Here is a 26020-nt window from a genome sequence, read left to right on the forward strand (position 1 = left end):
ACACTAATAACAAACTGTCAGAGAAATAAAGAAAACAATCCCATTTACAACTGCATCAAGAAGAATAAAATACCTAGGAATAAACTGAACCAAGGAGGTGAAAGACCTGTATATTAAAAACTCTAAGACACAAATGGGAAGATATTCTGTGCTCATGGACTGGAAGAATCAATACTGTTAAAATGTCTGTGCTACTTAAAGCAATCTACAGATGCAATGCAATCCCTATCAAATTCCAATGGCATTTTTCAAAGAAATAGAACAAATAATCCTAAAATTTGTATGGAACCACACACACACAAAATTGATTAGCGAAAGCAATCTTGAGAATAGAACAAAACTGGAGGCATCATGCTCCCTAATTTCAAACATTACAAAGCTGTAGTAATTAAAACAGTATGGTATTTGGCATAAAAATAGACATATAGATAAATGGAAGAGAATAGAGAACCCAGAAATAAACCCATGCATATGGGGTCATTTACTTCACAAAAAAAGGAGCCAAAAATCTACAATGGGGGAAAGGAGAGTCTCTTCAAGAAATGGTGTTGGGAAAACTAGACAGCCACATGCAAAAGAATGAAACTCACTCACTACCTTACACCAGACACAAAAATTAACCCAAACTGGATTACAGTCTTGACCATAAGACCTAAAACCATAAAACTAGAAGAAATAATCCGGGGGCAAGCTCCCTGACATAAATCTTGGCAATGATATATTTAATCTGACACCAAAAGCAAAATCAAAAATAAACAAGTGGGACCACTTTATACTAAAAAGCTTCTACACAGCAAAGGAAACTATCAACAAAAGGAAAAGGAAACCCTTTTTGAATGGGAGAAAAATATTTGCTAATCATACAACTGACAAAAAGTTAAAATATAAAATACATAAAGAATTTATACATCTCAATAGCAAAAAGACAAACAATCCAATTTAAAAATGGGCAGAAGATCTGAATAGAAATTTTTCCAAAGAAGACATATAGGAAGGCCAACAGGTACATCAAAAGATGTTCAACATCACTAATCACCAGGGGAATGCAAATCCAAACCACAATGAGATATTACCTCACACCTGTTAGAATGGCTATTATCAAAAAAGACAAGAAATAACATGTATTGACAAGAATGTGATGAAAAGGGGACCCTTGCGCATTACTGGTGAGAATGTAAATTGGTGTAACCACTGTAGAGAACAATATGGAGGTTCCTCAAAAAATTAAAAATAGAACTACCATACGATCCAGCAATTCTACTTCTGGGCATTTATTCAAAGAAATTGAAAACACTAATTTGAAAAGATACATGCACCCCTATGTTCACTGCAGCTTTATTTACAATAGCTAAGATATGGAAAGAACTGAAGTGTCCACAGATGGATGAATGGATAAAGAAACTATGGCATATATACACAACGGAATATTATTCAGCTATTAAAAAGAATGAAATCTTGCTATTTGCAACAACATGAATGGACATCAAAGGCATTACGCTAAGTGAACTAAGTCAGACAGAGAAAGACAAATACTGTATGATCCTTCTTACACACGGAATCTTAAAATAAAGCAGCTCATAGATACAGAGAACAGATTGGTGGTTGTCTGAGGTGGGGGGAAGGGGAGGAGAATAACATTTAAAAAAAAACAACAATAATAAACTCATACATGTTAACATAAATAATGTAATCTGACAAAAAAAATATATTTTCCAAAACAAAATAGTGAGAAGAATGGCAAAATGCAAATCAAAATAAAACACAGAAAAACAACTTTCCATTTGAAATGGGAAATATCAAATACACACAAAAAAGGACAGAATGGTATAGTGAACGCCTATGTACCCATCACCCAGTTTCAACCATTATCAACTCATAGCTCATCTTTTTTCAGCTGCACCCCACCCACCTCACCCCTCTCCTATTATTATGAAGCAAATTCCGCACTATCATTTCCTCCAAAAATACTTCATATGTATCCCTAAAGGGACTCTTAAAAAAAAAACATAACTACAACATCATTGTTACACCTGAAAAAATGATGATTCTTTGGTAATATTTTTAATTAAGTAAAATTTTTTGAAAAAGAAAAAATCCTTTCTTAAATAAAGCTCTAACTGTAGTGTTAACTGCCACATTCCTCCAACAGTATCATCTGTTTAATTCTGCTTTCTTCTTGTAATACAAAGCCAATATTAGTAAAACAACTTTCCCTATAATTAAAGAGGAGAAATGGGAAAAGGGATACTAACTGAAAAGGCTCAGCCCAGAAAATAATATACCAACAGATTTCTTTCTCATCATTTCTAGCCCCAGTGTTATCTGACTATTCACCCAAAATTGTAGGGACTCGAAGGGTTTGTGTCAAGGGCAATGGTGTAGGGCCAAATTCTTCACTCAACAGGATCCACAAACAGTGGGCAGGAGACTGGCACTGGGAGCCAAGATAGAAAGGGATTTTCAACAATTTTCCTTGTTCCAGGAAGCCAGGTATTGTAGCTATTGATGGCAGCTGGGAGTAGGGAGTCCTCCTGAGAGATGGACTGGGCCAGAAAAGGCCTTTGTCTGACATCAAAGCACAATTGCTGTTAACTCACTACCATCCAGCTCCAATTCCTAGCCTGCTGATCATTCTGAAAACCATTTTTGTCCCCTGGCCCCTGTCATCCTGCTTCCGTTGTTAACTATTTCCTGACAAGAGAAGAAATCAACTCTACTAGGCGACCAGAAAAGCAAACCACTCATCTTCTATTACCTAAATCCTGCACTCAGTGAGAATCAGAATCAGCTCCCATTTCTATTCTGAAAAGAAATAAACCCACTGCCAAGTTTATGTGCAGCCACGTACAGTCGCGTCATCGTGCCCTGGACTGATCGACAGGAGAGGCAATGTGGCCTGAGTTACGGAATGGCCAGACACCATTCTGGAGCGTGGATTCTTTTCTGAGGAGGGTTGTTACCCTGACATATTAAAACAAAACAAGCACCAAAAACCAAACAAACCAAAAATCAATTCGGCAGAACTGCCTGCTGTCTCCTCTTTAGGAAGGAGCTGGTGTGTGGCTAACAGCAGCTGCTCTCCTGACCCCGGCGTCCTCCCAGGACTCACACTCTAGTCAGATGCTCTTGCCTTGAGGCTCAACTCACATTTGACAGGAGGCCTGCAGTGTCAGAACATGCTGCCTCTCTCTGGCTACCAATGTCCCCGGGCCTTGTGAACAGGCCACCAATGAGAGGGCAGCTCCCTGAAGACAACGCCTTCAGAGACCAATGAGGGTTTCAGGCCCCTGTGACCTTAAGGACTTTCATCCTGAAGGGATTTCACACTTATCTTGAGAAGTTACTTCTCATCTGTCATACAGCATGGTCCGTCTGTGGTCCCTGCATCACCTGATGGACACACAGCCTCAGAGATGCGTCAGCCTTCTAAGCTGATGCCTGGTCACCTAGTTTTTCAGCCTTGACTATATAACTGAGTAGTCTGGTTGTGTCTACTCTCAAAGGGTAGAGGGATGGGATGCAGAGCTTGGCTGCCCAGAAAATGTCACACCCAGTATAATTCACATACTGAACAGCCCAGATCATGGTCCAAAGGTTTCCCCTGCCAACTGTTTCTTGAAGGCTCCTCACAGAGTTCCTCCAGAACCTTCCTGCCCCAGTGTGGAGATCCCGTATCAAAAGTGCCACTGTCACCTATGAGCCATCATCCAGAACTGATTTCCGCTAGGAGTCCCTTAACATTTTACTCCAAACTTTCCGTAAATCTCACACCTAATTATGAGCATGCACCCTGAATCATCAGGATACCTCCACAACTTCAACTTTAATGTCAGCGATGTCAAAAGAGCGATCAGTTCAGCAATTGGTTCTTCCACAACTACTCTATACCCATTCTGTACCAACCCAACCACGTTATAAATATTTTTCAATGGCCATTTTTTCCTCCAACTGTTGGGAGTCTCCAAACTCTGTAATAACAAAGGGCACTGAAATGGGCCCGTCCACGGGGGGAATTCATCTCCCAAAAGGACATTCTAAGTGCAGATCAGCATCTCTCCTCAGCCTCATGCTGTTGGGGGTAAGCAGGGTACCAGCAGGTAGGCCACACTGTCTGCTCTGCAGACATCTGGGCAACTGTCCACAGCCTGGCAAGGGAGGTGCCCTGCTTTGTTGTCTACCTCTTCGCTGCTCTGGGACCCTGAAGCTTTTATTTCTTCTGCTGCAGAGATTGATATGCTAACAAAAGTTCTTCAGTCATTGATGAACTGTAACTTCAGTCACCTACACAATCACACCTGAAGGTGCCAGACTAGGCCCTGGATCACCCAGGGTCTTGCTGAGTCCCCTCCCATCTCAGTGTCCAGATCTCCTTTGTTCTCACTTGCTTCTTGACCCCTAAAAACATTCACAGCACCCACCACCTACCACTACCACCACTACCTCCATTTATTTTTGAATACATATCTCACAAACAAAAACATGTTAAAGCCACAAACAAGTCCAAGCAGGAAGCAAACTTTTTCTAGCCTTGAACCTTCATGCTACCCTAACCTGCTGCTCTGGACTAATCTCCGGATAAATCCATGCCCCCTCTTCTAATGCCAGAGTTAGGAATCAAAGGAGGACTAGCCTCTCCACCTATATAAATACTGATGGGTGTTGCTGTGAGCAGTGTCCGGCGGGAGAGGGACTGCATCAGCTCTAGTAAGAACATCACTCTCTGGGGGGAAGAGCATCACACAGAGCGCCTCACCCCTCTCACCCCTTCAACACGCCACACCCCTCCGTCTCATTTCAGAGATTCAGCTAGGCCTCCCATCACCTCTGTACCACACCACAACTTTTTATAGCAGGGAAGCTGATAAACAGACCCGCTGAGAGTTGAGTATTACCTAGCACTGCACCTTGAGAGATAACCCCACCAGATAAGCCGAGCAATTATGCGGCATGGTTACCTAGAGTCAGCGATTCCCCAGAGACAAGAAGACGATTTCAAACAGATTTCAAGCATCCGGAGGCAGACCTGAAACAGATTCTGCTGGCGGAGCGCAGCAGTCACTAACTCCCGACCTGACACACAGGTAAAGTGAGAAGCAGCACAGGGTCCTCACTGTTCCCTGCACTCCACTTTCAGAAGTTTTAGGCCAGGAATGCAAACTGCTGTTTGTTTATCCCCTGAACATGCCCACCTACCTCCTCCAGACCCCAGGATGGGGTGTGGCTTGCCTCCAAAGAAAGGGTGCCGTCCTCTTCTGAGAAGGACGTGGAGCTCTTTTCAGGCTCTGTATCTTTAGGCTGGATCCCATGTAAGGGCAGCCCATCACTGCCATAGCCGGAGGAGGAGGGTAAAATGCTCACAGTCATGCCACTGATGGACAAATCACTCTGAGAAGCAGGCAGTCTGGGAACCTGGAGGGGTACTCGACCCACACGGGCAGGTTCTGTGCAGTTTTGGCCTCTTGACTGGTCTAGTAGTGATGAAGGGACTGGATGTTCCGTAATCCAGGAACCGGCCTGAGGGGAGCTTAAAGTACCCTTGGTTCCTCCCCCCACACTCCGGCCCTCAGAAAGTTGGTCTTGACTTCCTGTGTCAGTGGGGTAGTCTGTCCTGGGGAAAGTGCTGCTTCCAAATCCAAGCTGAGCATCCCCTTTCTCCACTGCAGACCCTCTTTGCAAAGGCAGCAGCACAGCCCTGCTGCTGCAGGATGTTGTCCTCGGAAATTCCACCAACTGGCTCACCGACTTCTCGCAGTTCCTTTCTGCAGGGTTATCAAGCAGGTGAGCGATGACAGTCATCCCCTCTTCCAGGGAATCCCAGACCCCTCTGGCAACTGATGACTCATTCTCTAACAAAAGGTGAGCGGTCTGGATCTCCCCTTGGAATCTCTCCTTCACCTGCACGATCATCCCCTGATCTCCCACCCCTGAGCTGGGGGCTGAGTCCCCAGGCAGTAAAATGTCTGGTGGGGGTGGCTCTACCCCTCCCACTCCTTCCTTCTCCTGGAGACTCACTGTTAACTTCGTTAGGGTTTCCGTCTGTTCGATGACTCCAGTTCCTTGCGAGCGTTCTTCCTCACGAGGTACCTCTGGAGTAGGGGTTTTCTTCCCCCTCCACTTCCTTTTGAACCGAACCCTTTTCTTAGGAGATATGGGAGCCTTCTCAGGAATAGCTTTTGAATCTTTCGGCTCCTTAACGCACCCCAGTGAATTTCCCATTGCTTTCCTCTCCTAATCTCAGCAAAAACGCAGCTAAGCCCGTCCTGGGATCCCACAGAAATCCCCACCTAGGCTTCATCGGATTAGATGCACATTTAAAAACATGCACTATGCCGGCAATCCCTCCAATTCTTTCTCCCTCCCTCCCCGCCTCTGTCTCTTCCAGCCGCTGCTGATTCAGACAGCCATCTTACAGGCTCAGAGCTGCAACAAGACAAATTCAAAGCATCTCACTGCAGTTCAGAAATCACTTGACCTAAAAGCAGACAGAAACCGGATTGGCTGCCGCTTCCTCTCTCCAAATATGAGGTAATTGGAGCACTGCCCTCAGAAATACAAACAGAAAGCAAAAAGGAGCTAGAAACCAGGGGAGGGGAGGAATTAGGGAGGGGAGGAGGGCGGGAGGGAATGTAAGAGTAAATGGAAAAGGGAGGGGGGAAGAAGAGATGCCATGGGAGAAGGTAACGTGAGGGAAGGAGGAGGAGAAAGAGGGGAAAAGCAAACCAGACGCTAGTACCAACCAGGAAGGGAAGGGCCACGAACCAGGGCCGGGGACGCTGCAATCACGGCCCTCAAACTGTGAAAGGAAATAGATGCCAAGTGCTGCACCAAGATGTCCAAAATATCAAGCAAGACCAACATATTCTCAATTTTTTTCAGGTCAGAAACAATAAAATTATAACCTGATGAGAGACCAGAGCCTAAGTCTCATAGTTACAAAGAGAAACACAAGCTTTAAAGATCTAGCCTGCTGTAGCACTGATTCCCCTGAGAGAGAGAGAGAGATTGATTTCTGTTAACTCTGCTGGCCAATGAAACACAGAGGAAAAACCTGGAAATCGGTTTTGAATACAGTATACAGACACTCAGTAAAAAGGATGCCACTTTCAAATACCACAGAGGAGCAGTGTCCCTGCTGAACAACAGTTGACAGGAATGTTTAAGAGTAATTACCGCTGCCACTGGCTAACACTTTTTTAGTGCTTGTTATGTGCCACACCCTGTGCTAAACTATGGATTATCTCATTTAATTCCTACAGTAACCAAATGAGGTCAAAACTATTATTTCACATTTTACAGGTAAAGAAACTGAGGTTTAAGAAAGTTGACTCATTTGCTCAAGGCTACACAGCTTGTAAGTGGCAAAGCCAGAACACGGACTCCTGTTTAAGACTTTTAATTTCAACGCCTTGTTACACTGCCTTCTAAATGCAGCAGGGACGGAAGCCTGTACTCAGTTAAGTAAAACAGGAAGGTAGCCTACTGTTTTTAATTGGCAACTAGACTCACATGGACTAAGGGCTCAAACAAAAAGATAACTCTTACTATTTGGGAGTAAGAGAGGAAGTCGCTAAAACGAGGCCCAGATGGTTTTTATTCAAATTGCAGCAGGGCAGGAAGTCTGAATTAAAGTCTAGAGTCTAAAAAGTTGGATTCAAAAACCACCCTGCTGTGCCGGTGGGATTCGCCCACCCCAGTTTTTTGGTATAGAGCCTGACAGATGACATAGCAGCACAACCCAAAGGGCCTGAATGGAGTGCAGGGACAGAGGTCAGCCATGCTTCTTTCCGCCTGCAGCTATTTATTCTGTACCAAAAGGATCCAGACCCCACCGCGGAGAGAAATAGCCTGGCTGGCTCTACGTAAGCCTACCCACCTTTCCTGGAGGCCTGAAAAATGCCCGCCACACAAGGAAAGCAGTAAGAAGCCCTAAAGCAGCAGCTCCTACGCAGCGCTTCTGGGACCTACTGATGCCCTGTCCGCCTCAGAACTGCAGTAGGTGTTCCTACTCCCCAGCCCTTCCCAAGGCTGACCACGAAGCTGCAGCACCATCTCATGGCCATCCACAGCAAGGAATGAGACAAGGAGGTTAGCGCGGGAGAGAAACTCAGTCAGACTCTGGGAAATCACTTACTAAGCAAAAAATCTGACATTACAATATACTTCTCCACGCAGGCACCAGGCCTTCACTCCGCCAACAAAGAGCATTGGAACTATGGAAATTTTCAGATGCGCACTCCAAGGTCCAAGCTTGAATTCTGTCCATGGAATACATACAAACCAAATTCCTGGAAATGATCAACTCGGGGGGCAAGAGAGACTGCGTCTGGATATGACAGCTGCCGCTGCAGGCTTCTCTGACCGAGAGGCCTGGCAGAGCTGAGCGGGTTTACTTCTAGGAGCCTTTTCTTTCTTAAACTTCTGCATATGTTGGGCAAATCAAGCTTTCATTTCCCTCTGCTCCAGAGGAAAAGTGGTCTAGGAAAGGAGCAGAGAGTTCAGGTAAGTAGCTCTAGGTTCTGATTCCCAGTTCTGTTAACTTAGTAGCTAAGTAGCTAACTTGCCAAGTGATTCAGTCTCCTTACCTGTAAAATGTGGACATGACCACCTACTTAACGCGGTTGTAGAGAGGGTTCATGGGACAGTCTATAAAGCGCTTGGCTCTGTGCCTGGTCTATAGCAAATCCCTTTTCTCCTGATTTATTACCAGAGCTAAGAAGTATGAGACACTCCACCACCACCACAGGGTCCTAGTATACTCTTTCTTGACTTGGCTCTAAGGAAAGTAGCTCTGCTCCAAGGTCCAAAGTTTAGGGGCTTGTTTTTCTCCATCGGGGCTCTGCTTCTATTATTTTACTGAGTAAGTTAACTCTGATCACCAGGACTTTCCCCTGGACTGTCTTCCCATCTGGCCTGAGCTCTTAACACATGGCTGGCTGCTTCCAGGGCCACCTATTCTTCATGCCTTTTCCTTTGGTTTTTTCTAGTTAACTGTTTACTACCCATAGGTCTCTCACAGAGAAGGCAGGAATGAAAGACTCCAGAGCGAAAGAGCTCATTCATTAATTTCACAAACATGAATGATGCCTCATCTACTTGCCAAGTACCAAGGGTCATAAGGGACACAAAAATGCAAACCTCAGGTCTACTCGGCTAAGACCATTCTTGACCTGACTTCCTAGCCTTTTTAAATTTCAAAGTGCTATACATATACTAATATTTAATAAGCATTTGAGAGTTGGAAAGCTAATTTTGTCAGATTCTGATTTTTAAGAACTTATCTTTTAGAAAAACTATAAATCCTAATATGTACCTTAAAACAGGCTTGGACAACACCAGAGATAAGAAATCCTACTATTAGTATCTGGACGTATAACCTAAAAATGTCAGTTGGTCTCTGTGTTTCAGTTTGCCCACCTGAACAATGGGCACAGGAAAATAGACATCAGTCCATTTATCTGGTCTACTTACCCCACAGCTTAAAGATGATGATCAACTTCACACAATATCCACTCATTTAACAAATATTTATCGAGTGCCTATTCTATGCCAGGCAAAGAAGAAAACAAGAGACAGAATTCCTGCTGTTATTAAGCTTGCATCCTAGCGCAGGGACCCGGAAAACAAACACGTCAGACAGCAGCAGGTCAGCAGGTGTCACGCAACACAACACTCTAAGTTATGCTGTGCTTCTGAAAGTGACTTGCCAAAAGAAAAGTGTACAGAGAAAAGAAAAAGAAAGCATATAGCCGAGCCATTCCAGTCCAGATATCTATCCAAAACACCCATCTTCCTACATGCATAAGGACAGGTGCTCACTGCAGCAATAAATGCCTTCTTCATACAATTAAATATTATGCTGCAAGTAATAATAGCTGGTTTCTGCTTAGCTGTGTGGGGCTAACTCACATTATAGTCTATAGTGAAGATAAGTAAATCAGGTCCTCCTTTATCAACATGGATAAACCTCAAAAATATAGTTAAAAAAACAGGGTATATAAAAAATACAATTTGTATCTGACATAAAAACATACAAACAACATCACAGGTTGTTAATGAATACTTCATCTGTCAATGATGTACAAAAGCATATGATACACACCAATTTCAGGGCAGTATTTACCTGGTGGGGAGAGGGGTGGGGGAAGAGGGAAAAAGGAGTTGGCTGTATCTGAAATGTTTCATTTTTTTAAAGAGAAAGAAAAAAAACTTGAAGCAAATATAAAATATTAACATCTGTTTGATTTTGAAGGTGATGACACACATGAAGATGTGTTATATACTTTTCTGTACTTCTCTGGGTAATTGAAACTTTCGTAACTAAAAACTCAAAATAAAAAGAACACCATTTAGCTCCCCTTTATGTGTTAAAATGCACTGGAAGCCATCTCTTTAATAAAGTTATCAGTCCCATCAGTAGTAGCAAATTTTTAATCTGGAACCAGCCTCTACTTTGACAAAATAATCCCTCAAGATGCCAACCACCACCTATATTTATACCTATATCTATATCATTACTCTATTTCATTAGCACCAATAACAGAGATTGGCTGTAATGACTATTTTACTGATCCCCTAACATTTGATAGTTCTTCTCTGCATTTCTATTTGGCTTAATATAGCATGTATGTTTCTTGACGAGACCAGCTAATACAGAACAGTTAGCTCAATTATAAAAGACCAGAAAACCGCAATGATAGATAAGTAGCAAGAGACACATCACACCCTATCTAAAGCAAGCCACGGAGGATGGAGGTTCCACATAGTCCTGTATCAGCCAACTAAAAGCCCTGTAAGTAGGGAACCTCTCCCCACACTCCCACTTAGCTAATTAATAGGCAAACACCAAGCCTTCAAAAACAGCAAAGAGAAAGTAATTAGCAGCCAGCTGCATCTGGGAAAACATTCTGGCAGGGGAACGTCCCTCTACAAGAAGACAAAACAGTCATTCAGCTATGCTGAAATAGCAAACAGAGAAAAGCAGGTAGCCAATATACATCAGAAGACAGATTCGGCCAAGGGAAAAAATTTTAAAAAAAAGACAACGACAGACTAGGCCAAACCTGTCTATATCTTTCAGTAAAACTGGTTTACAGGACAGAGAACAGTAGGCTAGGTCAAAAGCACTTGAAGTTATAAGGTTCATTAATAATGGTAACAGGTGGCTACCAATAATTGCTGCTTATTACTCAGCACAGACTGTGTTCCATCTCCATTTCCCATGTCTCCCTGATTCTTTAAACCTCTATCAAGTTATTCTATTATATGTCTCTTCTCACTCCCCCAAACTACACAGTCGAACTAGATTGAGTCTGTATCTAGTTCAATTCTGTATCTCCCACAGACTCTACCTAAGACTTTGCTCAGTAAATGAATACATTCTCCTGCAAACTAAAACCACAAGGAGATACCATTTCCCACCCACTGTGATGGCTATAATCTGAAAGACAAGAGGATAACAAGGATATGGAGAAACAGGAAGCCTCACACATTAAACTAGTGGGAATATAAAATGGTTCGGCCATTTTGGAAGACAGTTTGGCAGTTTCTTAAAAAGTTATACATAAACCTACCCTATAATCCAGCAGTTCCACTCCCAGGTACATACCCAAGAGAACTGAAAACATACATCCACACAAATATTCATATCAATATTATTTACATTAGCCAAAAAATATAAACAACCCAAATGCCCGTTACTGCTGAGTAGATAAACAAAATACATGGTACATCCAAACAACAGAACACGCCTCAACAAGAAAGGAATGAAGTACTGACACGGCTACATCATGGAAGGAGCCTCAGGAACACTGTGCTGAGTGAGAGAAGCCAGACCCCAAAGAACACATATTATACGATTCCATTTAAATGAAATGTCCGGAATAGGCAAATCTATAGAAATAGAAAACAGATTAGCGGTTGCCTGCGGCTGGGGATGGGAATGGAAAGTAACTATAAATGACCAAGAAGGATCTTACTGGGATGATGAAAATGTTCTAAAATTGGATTATGGTGATGGCTGTACAACTCATAAAAATCATTGAATTATACAATGAAAATTGGCCAGTTTTATGGTATATAAATTATATCTCAATAAAATAAAAAAATAAACAACAGAATGATAACCAAAATAGGTTTTAAAACAGCTAACTACATGGAAAAGGAAGAAACAGGATGGAGAGGGCAGAAATGAAAGCTAGACTTTGCTGAACATACCCTGTATTCACTTCTTTAAATTTCCCTTTGGAACAATGTAAATGGCCTATATAATGTAAAATAAAATGGAAAGGGAAAAAAGCAATCCCTAAAAACTGAAGGAATATAAAAACAAATGAACCTGGCTTAATAACACGGAAGTTATTTCAAATGACTTTAAAATAAAATTATTCATATGTCCTTAGGAGATATACACTGACAAAAAGAACAACAGATAAAAAAATCACAAACTTTTCAGTAATCATGTTGTTAATAATAACACTGCTATTGTTTTGATTCAAATATATTACATATTATGTATGAGTTTATATGTATACTATACATATATATGATTTTATATATATGTGCACCCTTGTGTGTATGGAAAAGGGAATAAATAATATGTTACTTTGTTAGGATCAAGATTTTCAGCATAAGGAAAAAAGAATACAAATATAAAGTCACAGATGTTGAATAAAACTCTGTAATTCTAAATTTGAATTAGAAACATCATCATAAATTCTTGATTTTTTTAAAAAGAGAAAAATACAAGTATTGGCTAGACCTGTCCACAGAAAATGCCTAGAAACAATGACCAGCCAGGCTGTAGTCAATAAAGAATTTCAGTTCCTTCGAGAAACAATGTCAGGCCCGAAACAGAAAATATACAAAAAAAATGGCTGGAACACAAGCAATAAAGTCTTTGACATTATCAAAGACTATGGGGGTCATGACAAAGGACTCAGAGCCAACTTGAAAAAACTCACTGGCTGAAGATGGAGCTGAGTATTAGGAAGAATGACAACTGTATTTGATTGGAATACATGTAATCTGTTAAAAATCCTTGAGTCATAGTGATACTAACGGGGAAAAAAATAACAAAGAAATTTTCATTGGTCATCTTTGGAAATTTTAGAGAATCAACTATTCTGAAAACTGGTAAAACAGAAGGAAAGACAGGAGCATTTATCTTTTTATCTTTTCTTTCCTATAGGAGCTATCTCTCAGGGTAACTGCTGAGGTAAAGTTCTTTACAGACGTCTTCCAGTTAAATAATGAAGAATGAATTATAGAATTGTGAGTATCACCATTTTGTAACTTCTGATGTTGTAATGGAACTAGCAATAATCAGCAGCTGCTTAACTTTTAGGTGAAGAGCTAACGGTGAATGAGGGAGGGATGGATCAGGCTTAACGTCATGAAAAGACAGACAACAGACAGTATGTGCCCTCTGATGTGCAGCAATGAAAGTATGCAACTCCACACCACCATCCTTGTCTTCCCCTCAAAAAGGGAACCTGAATGTGATGCAGGCTCAGGTCTAGATCTAAAGTACCACTTTACAGGCAATACAAGAGAGGGATGGAGGATGAAGACATCCCAGAGGTGCCACCAGCACCTCTGCATAAACCTTATAGGACAAAAGACCTGATTTCTTCAACAAATTGCAAAGGGAGAAAGTGAGAGGAGGGAAATTTAATGCAATCTGCAGACTTTGGATTCTGATTCAAACGGGCCATTTTAAAAAACGAGATAATTGGGGAAATCTGAACACTGCTCAGATATTTGATTTTAAGAAATTACTGATTTTTAAGGTGTTATGATGTTGTGGTTTGCTTAAGTGAAGAGTCTTTATCTTTCAGAGATACACACTGAAATATTTATAGATGAAATTATATGATGTCTGAGATTCCTTTCAAAATAGCCTACTGGGGGAGCTGAAATGTGGATCAGGCTATAGACAAAATAACACCGACCATGAATTAGTAAGTTGAGCTGGGTGATGGGTACGTGGTAGTTCTATACTATTTTCTCTGCTTTTATAAATATTTGAAATTTTTCATAATAAATTTTTAAAGACAGAGAGAACACTTTCCCAATGGAGTGTTCAGTTAAGGAACATTATCCCCATCTCCTCTGTCCTCGGAAAATTGTAATTAGCCAGTTCAGTTTTCATTCCTTGGCACCCGAATTTCCCTTTGTGGAGAGATTTAGTCACAGTCAGGGGAAACAGACACAGTAAACAGGTTACTCTTACCTCACACCTATGAGGATAACACTGGTTTCTCACAGGGAGGGCAGGTATGTGGTGAAAATACAAACAACCAAAAAAGTTTCTCTAAAAAAACACCTCTGTTCATAGAAGTGCCGAAAGTGCAATGCTATGAAAGCTCAGCAAAGTTCTTGCTCCCATTTGCCAAGGCACACTTGTCAAGTTCACGTTCCTGGTTATCCCTACATCTGAAGCAAGCGCAAGGACACCTTGTGTTTCCACAGAAATACACGTTACCTCCACACTTTCCTAAGCCTACTTATGCTGAAGATTGCCAGCCCTAGCTCCAAACCAGAGACCCCAGAAATAAGCTCTCGGAATTTCTCAGATTCTCGGGAATTCTAGGACACATGCTGTTCTGCTTTCACCCAGCAGGTGGCGGTAACTCCCCAACAAGGACATCACAGTAGCCTTAAACATGGGAGTCAGTACCTTGAGATAGTTTTATTAGCTTTCTTTCCCCACCTGCTCAAGAAACGCTCCCTCTTATCTCTCAGCCTGTGTACAGCAGTTGGGTATAGGAAAGCTGTCTTGAAAAATAGTTTTGTTTAGTTGAGCTAAAGTGATTCAAGATAGTCTTTTTATAAAAATAGGGCTGTGATTTTCCAACGCAATCCAGATTTGAGAAGGATTTGCCTTCTCAGAGGGAGCAACAGGAAGGCTGCATGACCATGTGAACACTACCAAGATGCCACTGCTCTTGGGTGTGATGGATGCTACAAGGCTGTCTTTACAAGCACAGATACAAACAAAGCTACTCAGGTGCTTGCTCTAGACTGAATGTTTGTGCCCCCTTGAAATGCATGTCAAAGCCCTAACCCCTGTATGATGGTATCTGGAGGTGGGGCCTTTGGGAGGTAATTAGGTTTAAGTGAGGTCATGAGAGTGGAGCCCCGATGGTGGGATTAATGGCCTTATAAAAAGATGAAGAGACAGGAGCTCTCTTTCTCAGCCTGCACGCCCCAAGGGAAGGTCATGTGAGGACATCACCAGGAAGAGGACCCTCACCAAGGAGCCAACTGTGGCTGGCACCCTGACCTCAGACTCCCAGCCTCCAGAACTGTGTGAAATGAATGCTTGTTGCTTGAGCCGCCCAGCCTGCGGTATTTCATTATACAGCCCAAATTGACTGAGACGGTGCTACAATTAACCAGGCTTGTTTTAAGAGCATTAGAGATGACAGAAAAGTGTACACCAAAGCAGGATTATATGCCCTCACTCCACCCTTCTAGAGCATCAAAACCAACATCTCTCCCCACACCGATACTGAGTCCCTTAAGAGCCAGTTTTGACTCAGCTGAGCAGACTTCTAACAACCAGACTGCCACTGACAGGGCCACAGCACAAACAGGTGAAAAACCCCATTTCATCATGCAAATGGTTAGGGAGTTCTGGGTTCACACTGCAACAGTTCTGTCCCCAGGCCAATCCTAATCTTCCTTTCCAGTTCCCACTCTCACCCTTAGTCACTGCCAAATACGGAGAAGGAAGGCTCAGTGTGCCCATGGAAGGCAGGGCAACCTCTAGCTCTTTCTAGGCCATGTCTGAACCAAGCAGCAGGGACCCCACACTTCACAGACCCTACCTGGAAGTGCAAAATAATGGTCCAGATCAGGCCCAGGGTCAGTTTAGGGTTGCCATCTGTGATGTCATCATTGCGAATATTCACTAGTTTCACCTGAAAAAGAAACAAAAGCTGGTCTCAGAGCTCTGTCACTCTTTGTTTTGATTTCATTTTTTTAGACTTTCATTACTTACAGGCAATTGAATTGGGCTTTTTGGTGTACAGTTCTCAGTCACACAGATTTGTTAACTACCACCACAATCAGGGTAAAAGAACAGCTACATCACCACCAAAAGGTGGCGTCGTGCGGCTCTTTGTAGTCAAACCCTGACCCCATCCCTAAACCTCTGATCTGTTCCCAGTTCTGCGTTTTCCAGAATGTCATATAAATGGAATCACACAACATGTAATCTTTTGATGCTGAATTTTTCTCACACTCAGCATAATGTCCATAAGATCCCCATCCAAGCTGCTGCATGCAGCAATAGTTCGCTCCTTTTCACTGCGGAGGAGTATTCCACTGTACCAACACTATGCTGTGGTTATCCACTCATCTCTTGAATGACACTTGGGTTGTTTCCAGTTTGCGGGAATTATGAATAAAGCTCCTATATTCATGTACAGTTTTTTTGTGTGAGCATATGTTTTCATTCCTCTAGGGTAAATTCCTAGGAGTGGGATTGCTGGGTGATATGGTATGTGTTTAGCTTTACAAGAAACTGCCAAACTATTTTCCAGCATGATTGTACCATTTTGCAATCCCACCAGCTAAGCAACCTTGCAAGCACATGGTATTGAGAGTTGCTTTTTAATTAAGTCATCACAGGCCTGACTTTTTTTCATTCTTTTTTTTCAAGGTTAGGAGAGAGAGTGAGAGACCTGCCCCTTGTCCCTCACCAGTCTTTGGCCTGCATCTGCCTCTATTTCCCCTCCTTTGTTGCAGACATCCCCACCTGCCCCTTAGCATCTGCTGTACTCCTAAAATCTCATTCCAACAACATAATGTGTACAGACACACAGGCCCTCCGCTCACTAGGGTGATCAACCATCCCTCTGTGCTGGAAACTGAGGGATTTCCTGGGATGAGGGCCAAAGTGCTGAAACCAAGAGTGTCCAAAGAAAACCAGCCTATTTCCACCTCCACCTCTCTAAGCCTTAGTCATACCCCCACACAGGGGTCCTGGTCAATTGTGGCAAACTGTCCTTAAATTCCCCTCCCTCTATCTCTTCAACTGAACTGAAATCTGCATGTACTAAAGAAATCTGGTGACCTCAAACAGAAGGCTCACTTCTTCCTTACACTATGGTGACTGGAGCTATAGACTGAATGCTTGAGTCCCTCCAAAATTCATACATTAAATTCTAACACCCAATTGGAAGGTATTTGGAGATAGGACATTTTGAGGGTGATTAGGTCTTAATGGAATGGGATTAGTGCCTTTATAAAAGAGACCCAGAAAGCTCCCTTGACCTCTCCACCATGTGAGGACACAGCTAAAAGCCATCTCTGGACCAGAACCTCACCAGATACCAAATCTGCCTTGATCTTGGACTCCCCAGCCTCCAGAACTGTGAGAAATAAACTTCTGTTGTTTATAAGCCACTCGGGCTGTAATATTTTGTTACAGCAGCTGGAATGACCAAGACACCTGGGCAAGTTCTTCCCCTTTATCTTCCCCTTTATCTTCCCCTGTATCTCAGTCTCCTTTTCTGTAGGTTAGGAGTGGGAGAAGCTGCCTTCTGGTCTCAGCGCAGGTTTTCTAATCAGTAACAACTCAGCTGGCAGACTGGCAGGACGGTCAAGCCCACGTTCCTCAGCCCCACCCATCTGCTGTCCCCTGTATTCTGAAGTCTACCTCCCTTGGCCAAGCCACCTGCTGATTTCTGCCAACCCATTCCTTGTTGACTTGACACGTAACTCCTACCGTTCCTACCTCATCTTCTATCGTCTTTCTTGGCAATTTTAGCGCTCATCTTGATGAACCAAGTATCACACCATCTGTACAACCCCCCCGTCTGCCTTCCTAATTCTGATGACTTACACTTCCGTCTGCTTTGGACACCTGCTCAGCTACACTTGGACCTCACCATTACCCAGAACTGTTCTAGAGCTCTCTCTGACCTTCCATGTTCTTTTTTTAATTGATATTTTTATATATTACACATATATAATTGAAGTATAGTCAGTTTACAATGTTGTGTCAATTTCTGGTGTACAGCACAACACTTCAGTCATATAGGAACATGCATATATTTGTTTTCACATTCTTTGTCAACATAAGTTACTATAAGATATTGAAAATAATTCCCTGTGCTATACAGTATAAACTTGCTGCTTATCTAATATCTGCAAATCTCTAACTCCCAATTTATCCCTTCCCACCCACTTCCCCTCCTGGTAACCATAAGTCTGTTTTCTCTGTCTGTGAATCTGTTTCTGTTTTGTAAATAAGTTTGTTTGTCTTTTTTTTTTTTTAGATTCCACATATAAGTGATGTCATATGGTATTTTTGCCCTTCCCTGTTCTTAACGGCTCGCATTTTTGTTCTGTCCTACTAAACAATCACTCTTGGTCCTTACTTAGATTTCCAGCTAATCAATTCTTCTCAATTTACTTTGCTCATTAAGGCCTGCTCTGGTTTCCTCTAACTCTATACACAGGCATTTCAATGCTGCTTTCTCTCGTACCCCCTTCCAATTCTCCTACCACTTTTCATTAATCAATTTGTTTCAACAAACATTTATGAAGTGCTGATTATGGACCATTCATTATGACAGGTGATGAAGATAAAAATGTTAAGATCAAGTTCCCTGTCCTCATGGGGCCTACAGTGCATTAGAGCCAAAAGAGAAATAACAATAAAGTACTAAGTATTATATTAGAAGCAAACTGCTATGGGAACACACAGAAAGAGAATTTCCCAAGTTAGTGAAAATTACTGATACGAGTGACAAAAATGAACTAACTCCAAAAATATGCATACCATGTAAAGTCATCTTGCCCAGAGTTGTTGCCTGGCAACTGTCACTACACCAAACCTTTTGCATACAGCTCTTGAAGCAGATGAACTATGACTCCCCATCCATCTTCCTCGCCACCACAAACCACCTCTGTATCTTTATCCCTCCTTCCGTCCTTCTCCCTTTATCTCAGAAGAGGCATTTCCCCTTTCTTTTTCAAAGAAGCCACACCAGCTGTGCTCTGGGTCTCACCCTCAACCCCTGGACTTGGCTCCATCGATTAGGAAACAGTGGGAGAGACGACAGTATGTACAGAGCAGAATGGCAGGGGCATTAAACACATGTCAGAAACCTGGGGGAAAGTTCCAGCTCTGCTCTAACTTGTGTGATCTGGGGCAGGTCATTTCTCAGACTCCTCCTGTATGAAATGAAAAACTGGACTAGCAGACCTGCAAGGCATCTTCTGGGGCTAACATGCTCTGACTCACAATCCTCCTCACTCTCATCTGCAGTTTTCTGCCCTTCACTCGCTTCTCCTCATGTCTGAAAATGTGTTGTTGTCTTCCTTCCTTATCTATAGAGGGAAAATCTTCTTTACTATGTTCTACTTTTCTGCTCTATTAAGACTGTTCACTTAAGTCACCGATGCTTCACAGCTGAGACTTTCCCCCCGGCCATGAAGTGCCACTCAACCATCCTGACCACTCCCTCATCCAGTTTTCATGATGAAGGGGCACCCCGGTTTCCCCTCTTCCTAGACAGTGTACCTTTTCCCCACCTTCTTTGCTCGCTTATTTTTCATCTTCCTTTTGACTTCCACCTGAGATGGATGCATAAGCTGCAGTCTTTGGTATCTTGCTCCTCTCTGATAAGCCTCTCCCTTTCAGTCAGGCCACCAGCTCCATGTAGGAACTACTGAATGATTCCTCCAACCACAATACCAGTGCTCACTAGCAAGTAAGACTCAGAACTGGGTCAGTCAGAGTTACTGAGGACTTACCTGGGGCATTGAGAACACCCCTAAATAGGGACCCAATGCCAACACTCCCAGGCAGGATGGGGAACACACAGGACACTCTTACCTGTCGCTGCTTTAGGAAGTCCAGGGCAATCTGCACATTCTGCAGCCTGTGAAAACGCATCCTGCCCTTCTCTCGGGGCTGCAAACAAACAAACAAAAAGGATGTTCATTTCAGCTGCATCAAGTTTCTCATGCAGACCCCCTTCCTCTTTTATTTCAAGGACTAAAAGACCACAAAGAATTCCTCATGATTGAAGCCAGGCGTGGGAGCATTCCATAAAGCACTCCTCGAGGACAGGACCCGTATGTGCTTTCACCATGAAAGCTGAGGCCCCAGGTGCCTGGCTTACCGCTAGGATCCCCGTGAGCACACAGCGCACTAGACTACAGATGCTGAAGTAGTGCTGCAGCTTCTCTGCAGGTTCCCCTGCAGCCACACATGGCACAGCGGGATTCTGGGTGTGGGGCTGACGGGAACAAAGACTTGGTTCTATGGCTCCCAGAGTCACAGGTCACTGCTACTGTACGGGAAGTGGAAGTCCAAACTGCACAGCGATGGACAGAGCCAACCTTCTCGCAAACATGGCAAAAGAAGCTAGAGGGAGCCACTTCTAAACTAAGGAATGACGAGTTATAGATACTCAACAAGCAAGTGAAAAAACCTAAAATGGCAGGCAGAAATCAAGAAGAAAACCATTTTCCAGGAAGACGGGCTTTAATGTAGGAAAGCTACCCTTTACCCCAGTATGAAATACCCAGAGCAAACAAGACCTTGATGATGCAGGGCTGCTCAACACAGTACTCCAAAGAAAGGTATTTCCTGCCAGTCACTCAACCCTGGATGTCATATAAGCCACAGGGGAGACTCCCGCCTCCACCCAGTGCCTCCGGTGCCCTGTCTGCAGCTCAACTCCTATCCATCCAAAAGTGCAAATCTGTTTCCCCAATGAGTACATGCAGGGATGGCTATCTATCTCTGGAATATCTTCTCCTGCTCATTTTCCAGTGTTGTTTTTATTTTACTAAAATTGGGGCTAAAACATCACTCTCATTAGAGTATACCCAATTCATTTATAAATGTCAACCTGGTACTAATTAACAGCTGATAAAATACAAGGTAGCTCTGTTATGGACACTTGCACAGATGAAACATTGCTCAGGGTTGAAATGGGCAAAAAGTAACCCAACACGTGGAGATATAAGGAAGGAGGTATCTCTGTGGGGATCCCCCAATGGTTCTCAGCAAAACTCCCAAACCAGGGTAATCTACTGAGAGGGCAAGGCCTCTCTGTGCAACAGGGTAACTTTGTAAGTCAAAGTCTTAGAAAAAATCTTTTTAGCAAGAATCTCTTCTCAGTCATTTCAGTCAAACTAATTGTGAATATGGCTTAGAAGATGACACAGCCTGTGAAGCTGAAGACTCTAAGGTGATGGGAAGGGAGCCAGTGAGGTGAAAAGATGACTGGAAAAGGACAGGGAATGGGGCTCCTGCCTAATCCCTGTTTCTGGAGAAAGAGCAGAGGCTATAATTTAGGGCCTGTAAGCAGAAAATGGCCCTCTGAGACACTCTAATCTTTACTCCTATGTACTCCCTGCCAAAAATACCCTTAAGAACATGCAAGTTAAGTCCCTGTCCTCTGCAGCAACTAGAGATTGACCAAAGCAGAGTAACTCCATGCAGTGAGTGGTTTGCAAACAGGCTGTTTTGAAAACAAATGACATGGTTTGTGGTGAGAACTTAGAGGCCAGAGAGGTGGAGACAGTACCTGTTAGTCTGGAGTGTGGAGTCATGAGCAATTAACTGTCATGCTGTCAACTAAGCTTTGCACAATTCTGCAGTCTGGACGCAGACAGCACAGCAAGGCCACCAGATAGCCATGGGTCTCCAGGTCACAAAGGGACTTGACAATACCAAACACCATTATTCTTTTTGTGCCAGCCACTCTCAGATAAGCAAAACAATTTCCACTCTAGGATCATCTAACAGTGACAAGAGGCACAATTAGTTTTAACCACTTTCTTTGGGACCCAGATTCCCAGGTGGACAGGGAAGAAGGCAACTGGTAACTGAGCTACTTGGAGACCTAGAGAACGCCAACTCTCTGATGGCCCTGCAGTGCCGGCTGGGACGCCGGCATCCCCGGGAGGACCTACTACATCATCATCATCTTCCTCCTCCTGTTCCTCGCTGTTTGTGTGGCGCCAGGAGGGCATGCTCACCAGACGGAGGGTCTTCAGCCCTGCTGGCTCCTTTGGCCACCAACCAAGACAAAGACACAACAGAGTAACAGGAATTCACAACACATAAATGAAAAGGAAATGAATGCAGCAATAAAAAAAGAAGGTGAAAATAAACATGAAAATACCCTCCCACCTCCATAAAGACACAAAACCAAATCAAGGCCAGAGCAGATGGTTATAAAGAACACTTCATATGTTGAAACACATCTTCAGTTCTACGTGGCCACCCACCCTCTCTGCTTTAGTGAATCAGCTAAGGGAGAAAGAATGATGAGACTAACCATGAAAGATATATTTGGATGGTTTTTGGTGAAAAGATGATATTCTATGACTATCTCCATAAACATCTGTAGGTTTTCAAAAGTTAGGAAAAGAAATCAGATTTTAGTGGTTTTAACCTGTTTTATAAGCAACACCACCAAAAAGTATCACTTTTCAAAATAAAATCACTAAAAGTTCATCAAATACACCAGCCAAATTGCCCAAAATGTAATTTTATGAGCAGTGAAAAGTCCAGCACAGTGAAAATGAAATTCTGATTACTTAAGAGATTTATAAATGAGGGCCAGAGAAGAAGGAAAAGTCATATGTCCTGGCTGTGTTAAAAAAAAGCATCCATCATTAAAATTTTAATTATCAAAAGTTGACACATTGTTAACTGACTGTACTTCAATTAAAAAAAAAAAATATATATATATATATAAAATTAATTCTACTGCAAGGAAAACAAACAAAAAAAGTGAAACTAAAACAAAGGGCCCAGGGGAAGCCAAGCCCCAGTCCTAGAAGCAGCTATTACTTACAGAGTGAAATCCAATGTGCCAAATTCTGCTCTTGAAACACAGCAAACGATGACTAAGAATTTACCCCGGACACCTGAGCTGCGCGCCTCCCCAGGGTGCTCCTCCCTCACAGGTGTTTCCAGTATTCAACCCTGACCTTCCCTAGAGGAAAAGCGTGCTGTCCACCATGCCCGAGACAGAGCGGGAGCTGCACAGGATCACCTGCTTCCACGGGGCTCACACGTATGAAACAATGAGCCCACAGTGAGGTTACCAGCGAGGAAGAGAACTGTGGCACAGGGAGCTATCTTCAATATCTTATAATAAGTCATAATGGAAAAGAATACGAAAAAGAATACACATGTGTGTACATGTATAACCAAATCACTCTGCTCTGCACCAGGAACTAACAACTTTGTAAATCAACTATACTTCAACTAAAAAAAAAAAAAAAAGAAAGAAAGATAGAACTATCCAAGAAGCTCAGACAGGCGTTGCCCTTGGGCAGGTGGGTGTGTCCACAAGCCTATTTGGGGAGGAGGGAGGCATATTTAATCATCCAAGGAGCCCAAATGTACTGCATCTGGGGCTGTGCCCAGACATCAGCTTCAGGACTTCTCCAAACCTGTGAGAGAGAGTGAGTCACAGGAGGGGGAAAGAGGTGATTTGGGGAAAAAAATGACTCTAAACACCTGGGCTTTTAAAAATAAACTTCAGGTCTTTGCTGTATACAGAAAAGTAAACAACTGATAATAGAAGGGAAAATAGGAGTCTCTACAGACTAGGCTAAAGCCGTAGGAAGAAAAATACAGCTTATTCAAAAACCTGTAAAAGTGAAGCGACTAATCCTGAAACACTAGCATCTATGATAGACAACGGACAAGTAAGGAGAAAACATGCAAATATTTGCATGCATGTGCTCTGATTACATCAAGAAATGAGAATTTATGATACATCAGTTTAAAGTAAGATGAAATTATATTATTTGTAAACGGTTAGGTCTGAGTTAGAAATAAAGTCCATCAACCACCTCCTCCACTTCTTCCCACGTAAGCGAGCAGGCAGCGACGGCCACTGCCCGAACACGCAACAAGGTGGACCCGTACATCGTGAACAGGACCACCCTGTGAGGTCACTCACTAGGAGAAGAGAGAAGCTCACCAGTTTGATGCCCGAGAGGACCTCCAGCAGAGAGATCAGGTTATGGCCATCTCGCAGATCTTCATAAAGATCATTGATGTGCTTGCGGACCTGTGCATGGGAGTAAAACAGATTGATTTTTATTTGATCTTGAATTATCTTATTACCTATGCAAGAGTCTCTGATTCTAGGTAAACACAAATTAAAGAATTTGAAACTGGAAACAATAATAAAATTCAGGAGTTTTCAGGTTGGAGTACAATACATATGAAATGGTAACACTTAACAGAAGTGTATGTGTGGTTTTTAAATTGAAGTCAGATCCGTTATACACTCCAGCCAACCCTGAATAATATTCCAGACAATTTAGACAAGGAGATGGGGAATCAATCATCCTGAAACATCCCAGGAATTATTATGGCCCAAAATGTGATACAACAGCCAGTGATGGGACAAAGGAGGCCAGCCAGAGTCAAAAAGCCTTCCAGAGTGCTACAAAGGAAATGAAAATGCTCGCTACTCAGTGTTCCATGGGGAGTATCTCTAGTTTAACTCCTTTCTTACCAAATACTTCTAATAGTGAAGTTGAGGATTATTTTCCTTTAAGGAAAAGTAATTCCAATTTTATAACTGAAACTATGGAAAAGCAAATGTCACTTTAGAAAAATGTGTGGTTAATGTCAAATTCTGTGCTAAATGCTTTAGACGTTTTCTCATCTACCCTGCACATCTATTAGGTAGGTATTCTTACTCCTATTTTACACATGAGGAAACCAGGAACAAAGAGGTTAAGTAACTTGCTCAAGGTCACAAGTGGAAAAACTGGCCTCAGTATGGTCTTTCTGACTTTAGTCCTTGCCATTACTACTGTGCTTTATAATCAGCCATAAACTCACTTTATTTATTTAATCCAAACAACTGCTCTTTGTAGTTTACTTATTACCTCTGCTCCGTAGGAGAAACTGAGGAGGCTGAGGCTGTGGCACAGGGAGAAGTGCCTAAAGTGAGATTTATCCCAAGTCTAGTGACAACTTCACTGAGTGACACTCGGACACAGAATCAGAAGATGAGTGGAAATTACAAGGAAGAAGATTCATTTGCAACGTAAGTAATATTCGAGACAACAACAGAGAGGGTTACTCTCAGAAGTAGTGGATTTCCAGTCACTGGAGTTTTTAAAAGCAGAGACTGGGGTACTGGAATTTCTACATTTGAGGGGAAGCCTGAAATGTAAGTCCTTCCCACCTGTAATATTCTAGCATTCAAAACAGACTGGGAATCAGAAAACATAAAGACTGTAAATATCTCAGTAAACTTTCTAGAAGAGAATGGACTTGAAGGATTAGAAAACGTTTTGTTGGGAAGAGGATGGGAAAATCACATAAGACTAGGAATAGAAGTGGAAATATGCAAGGTAGGCATGTGTGTTTGAAGGAAGAAGAAGGTGACAGGTAGACAACTCAGCTGGAGAAAATGATTCATGATGAATTGGATAACAGCTTTCAGATATTTAAAGAATATTTCTTAGATTTTTTTGTCCTATTGACAGTGACATGACACACTTTTTAGTTCAATCTCCAATATTAATATTTTCTCCCTCACTTTCTTAACTTTAGACAATGAATAAGATAAAACACTTAGCTTAGACTTTTATCATTTGTTGATTTCCACAGTGTAAATAATGGAAACCGATTTCAAGCCATTAATATAATGTCACTAAAAGTGATGTTGGGACAAAATGTACAGTAACACATCATTATATAGCTATTTCCATCAGAGAGATTCAAAAGACATAATTAACCTCAAGAGCACAGAAGATAATAATGCAATAAAATAATAATGAAGTGATGAGTTTTGAGTATTTATTACTTTCATTTTAAATGTAATTTACTTAATTATAAGTTTATATAATTTTTAATAGTGGTTTTGCTTAGCAAACAGCTCACAAAATTCCTGAAAATCTAATATTTGGCTCCCATGACCCCACAAAAGCTGGCTCCAGCACATCAGTGGCTCCAAGATTTCAAGACCCCTCCCTCAAATGGGCCCAAAGGTTCAAGCTTGGG

At 42.3% G+C, this 26020-nt stretch overlaps 2 protein-coding genes across 22 annotated transcripts in view; both read right to left on the reverse strand.

Annotated features, from left to right (window-relative positions):
• MACF1 (microtubule actin crosslinking factor 1) overlaps positions 1-26020 on the reverse strand; it is a 311004-nt gene that overhangs the window by 165677 nt on the left and 119307 nt on the right. For 15 of the 21 annotated variants that reach the window (XM_074376769.1, XM_074376768.1, XM_074376756.1 and 12 more), the window contains exons 3-6: positions 23976-24065; positions 21946-22041; positions 19853-19930; positions 15831-15923 (exon numbers count right to left, since the gene is read on the reverse strand). In XM_074376769.1, coding sequence (XP_074232870.1) covers positions 15831-15923; positions 19853-19930; positions 21946-22041; positions 23976-24065 — 357 coding nt within the window. The remainder of the gene's footprint in view (positions 1-15830; positions 15924-19852; positions 19931-21945; positions 22042-23975; positions 24066-26020) is intronic. The other 6 variants (XM_074376774.1, XM_074376771.1, XM_074376770.1 and 3 more) reach the window with 1 other exon arrangement.
• Positions 1950-15824, reverse strand: LOC141579605 (uncharacterized). Its single transcript, XM_074376779.1, has one exon. It carries the CDS (start codon positions 6214-6216, stop codon positions 5140-5142), a length of 1077 nt encoding a protein of 358 aa, XP_074232880.1. The 5' UTR covers positions 6217-15824; the 3' UTR covers positions 1950-5139.

The sequence above is a fragment of the Camelus bactrianus genome, chromosome 13, assembly GCF_048773025.1.
Source record: "Camelus bactrianus isolate YW-2024 breed Bactrian camel chromosome 13, ASM4877302v1, whole genome shotgun sequence".
Lineage (NCBI taxonomy): Eukaryota > Metazoa > Chordata > Mammalia > Artiodactyla > Camelidae > Camelus > Camelus bactrianus.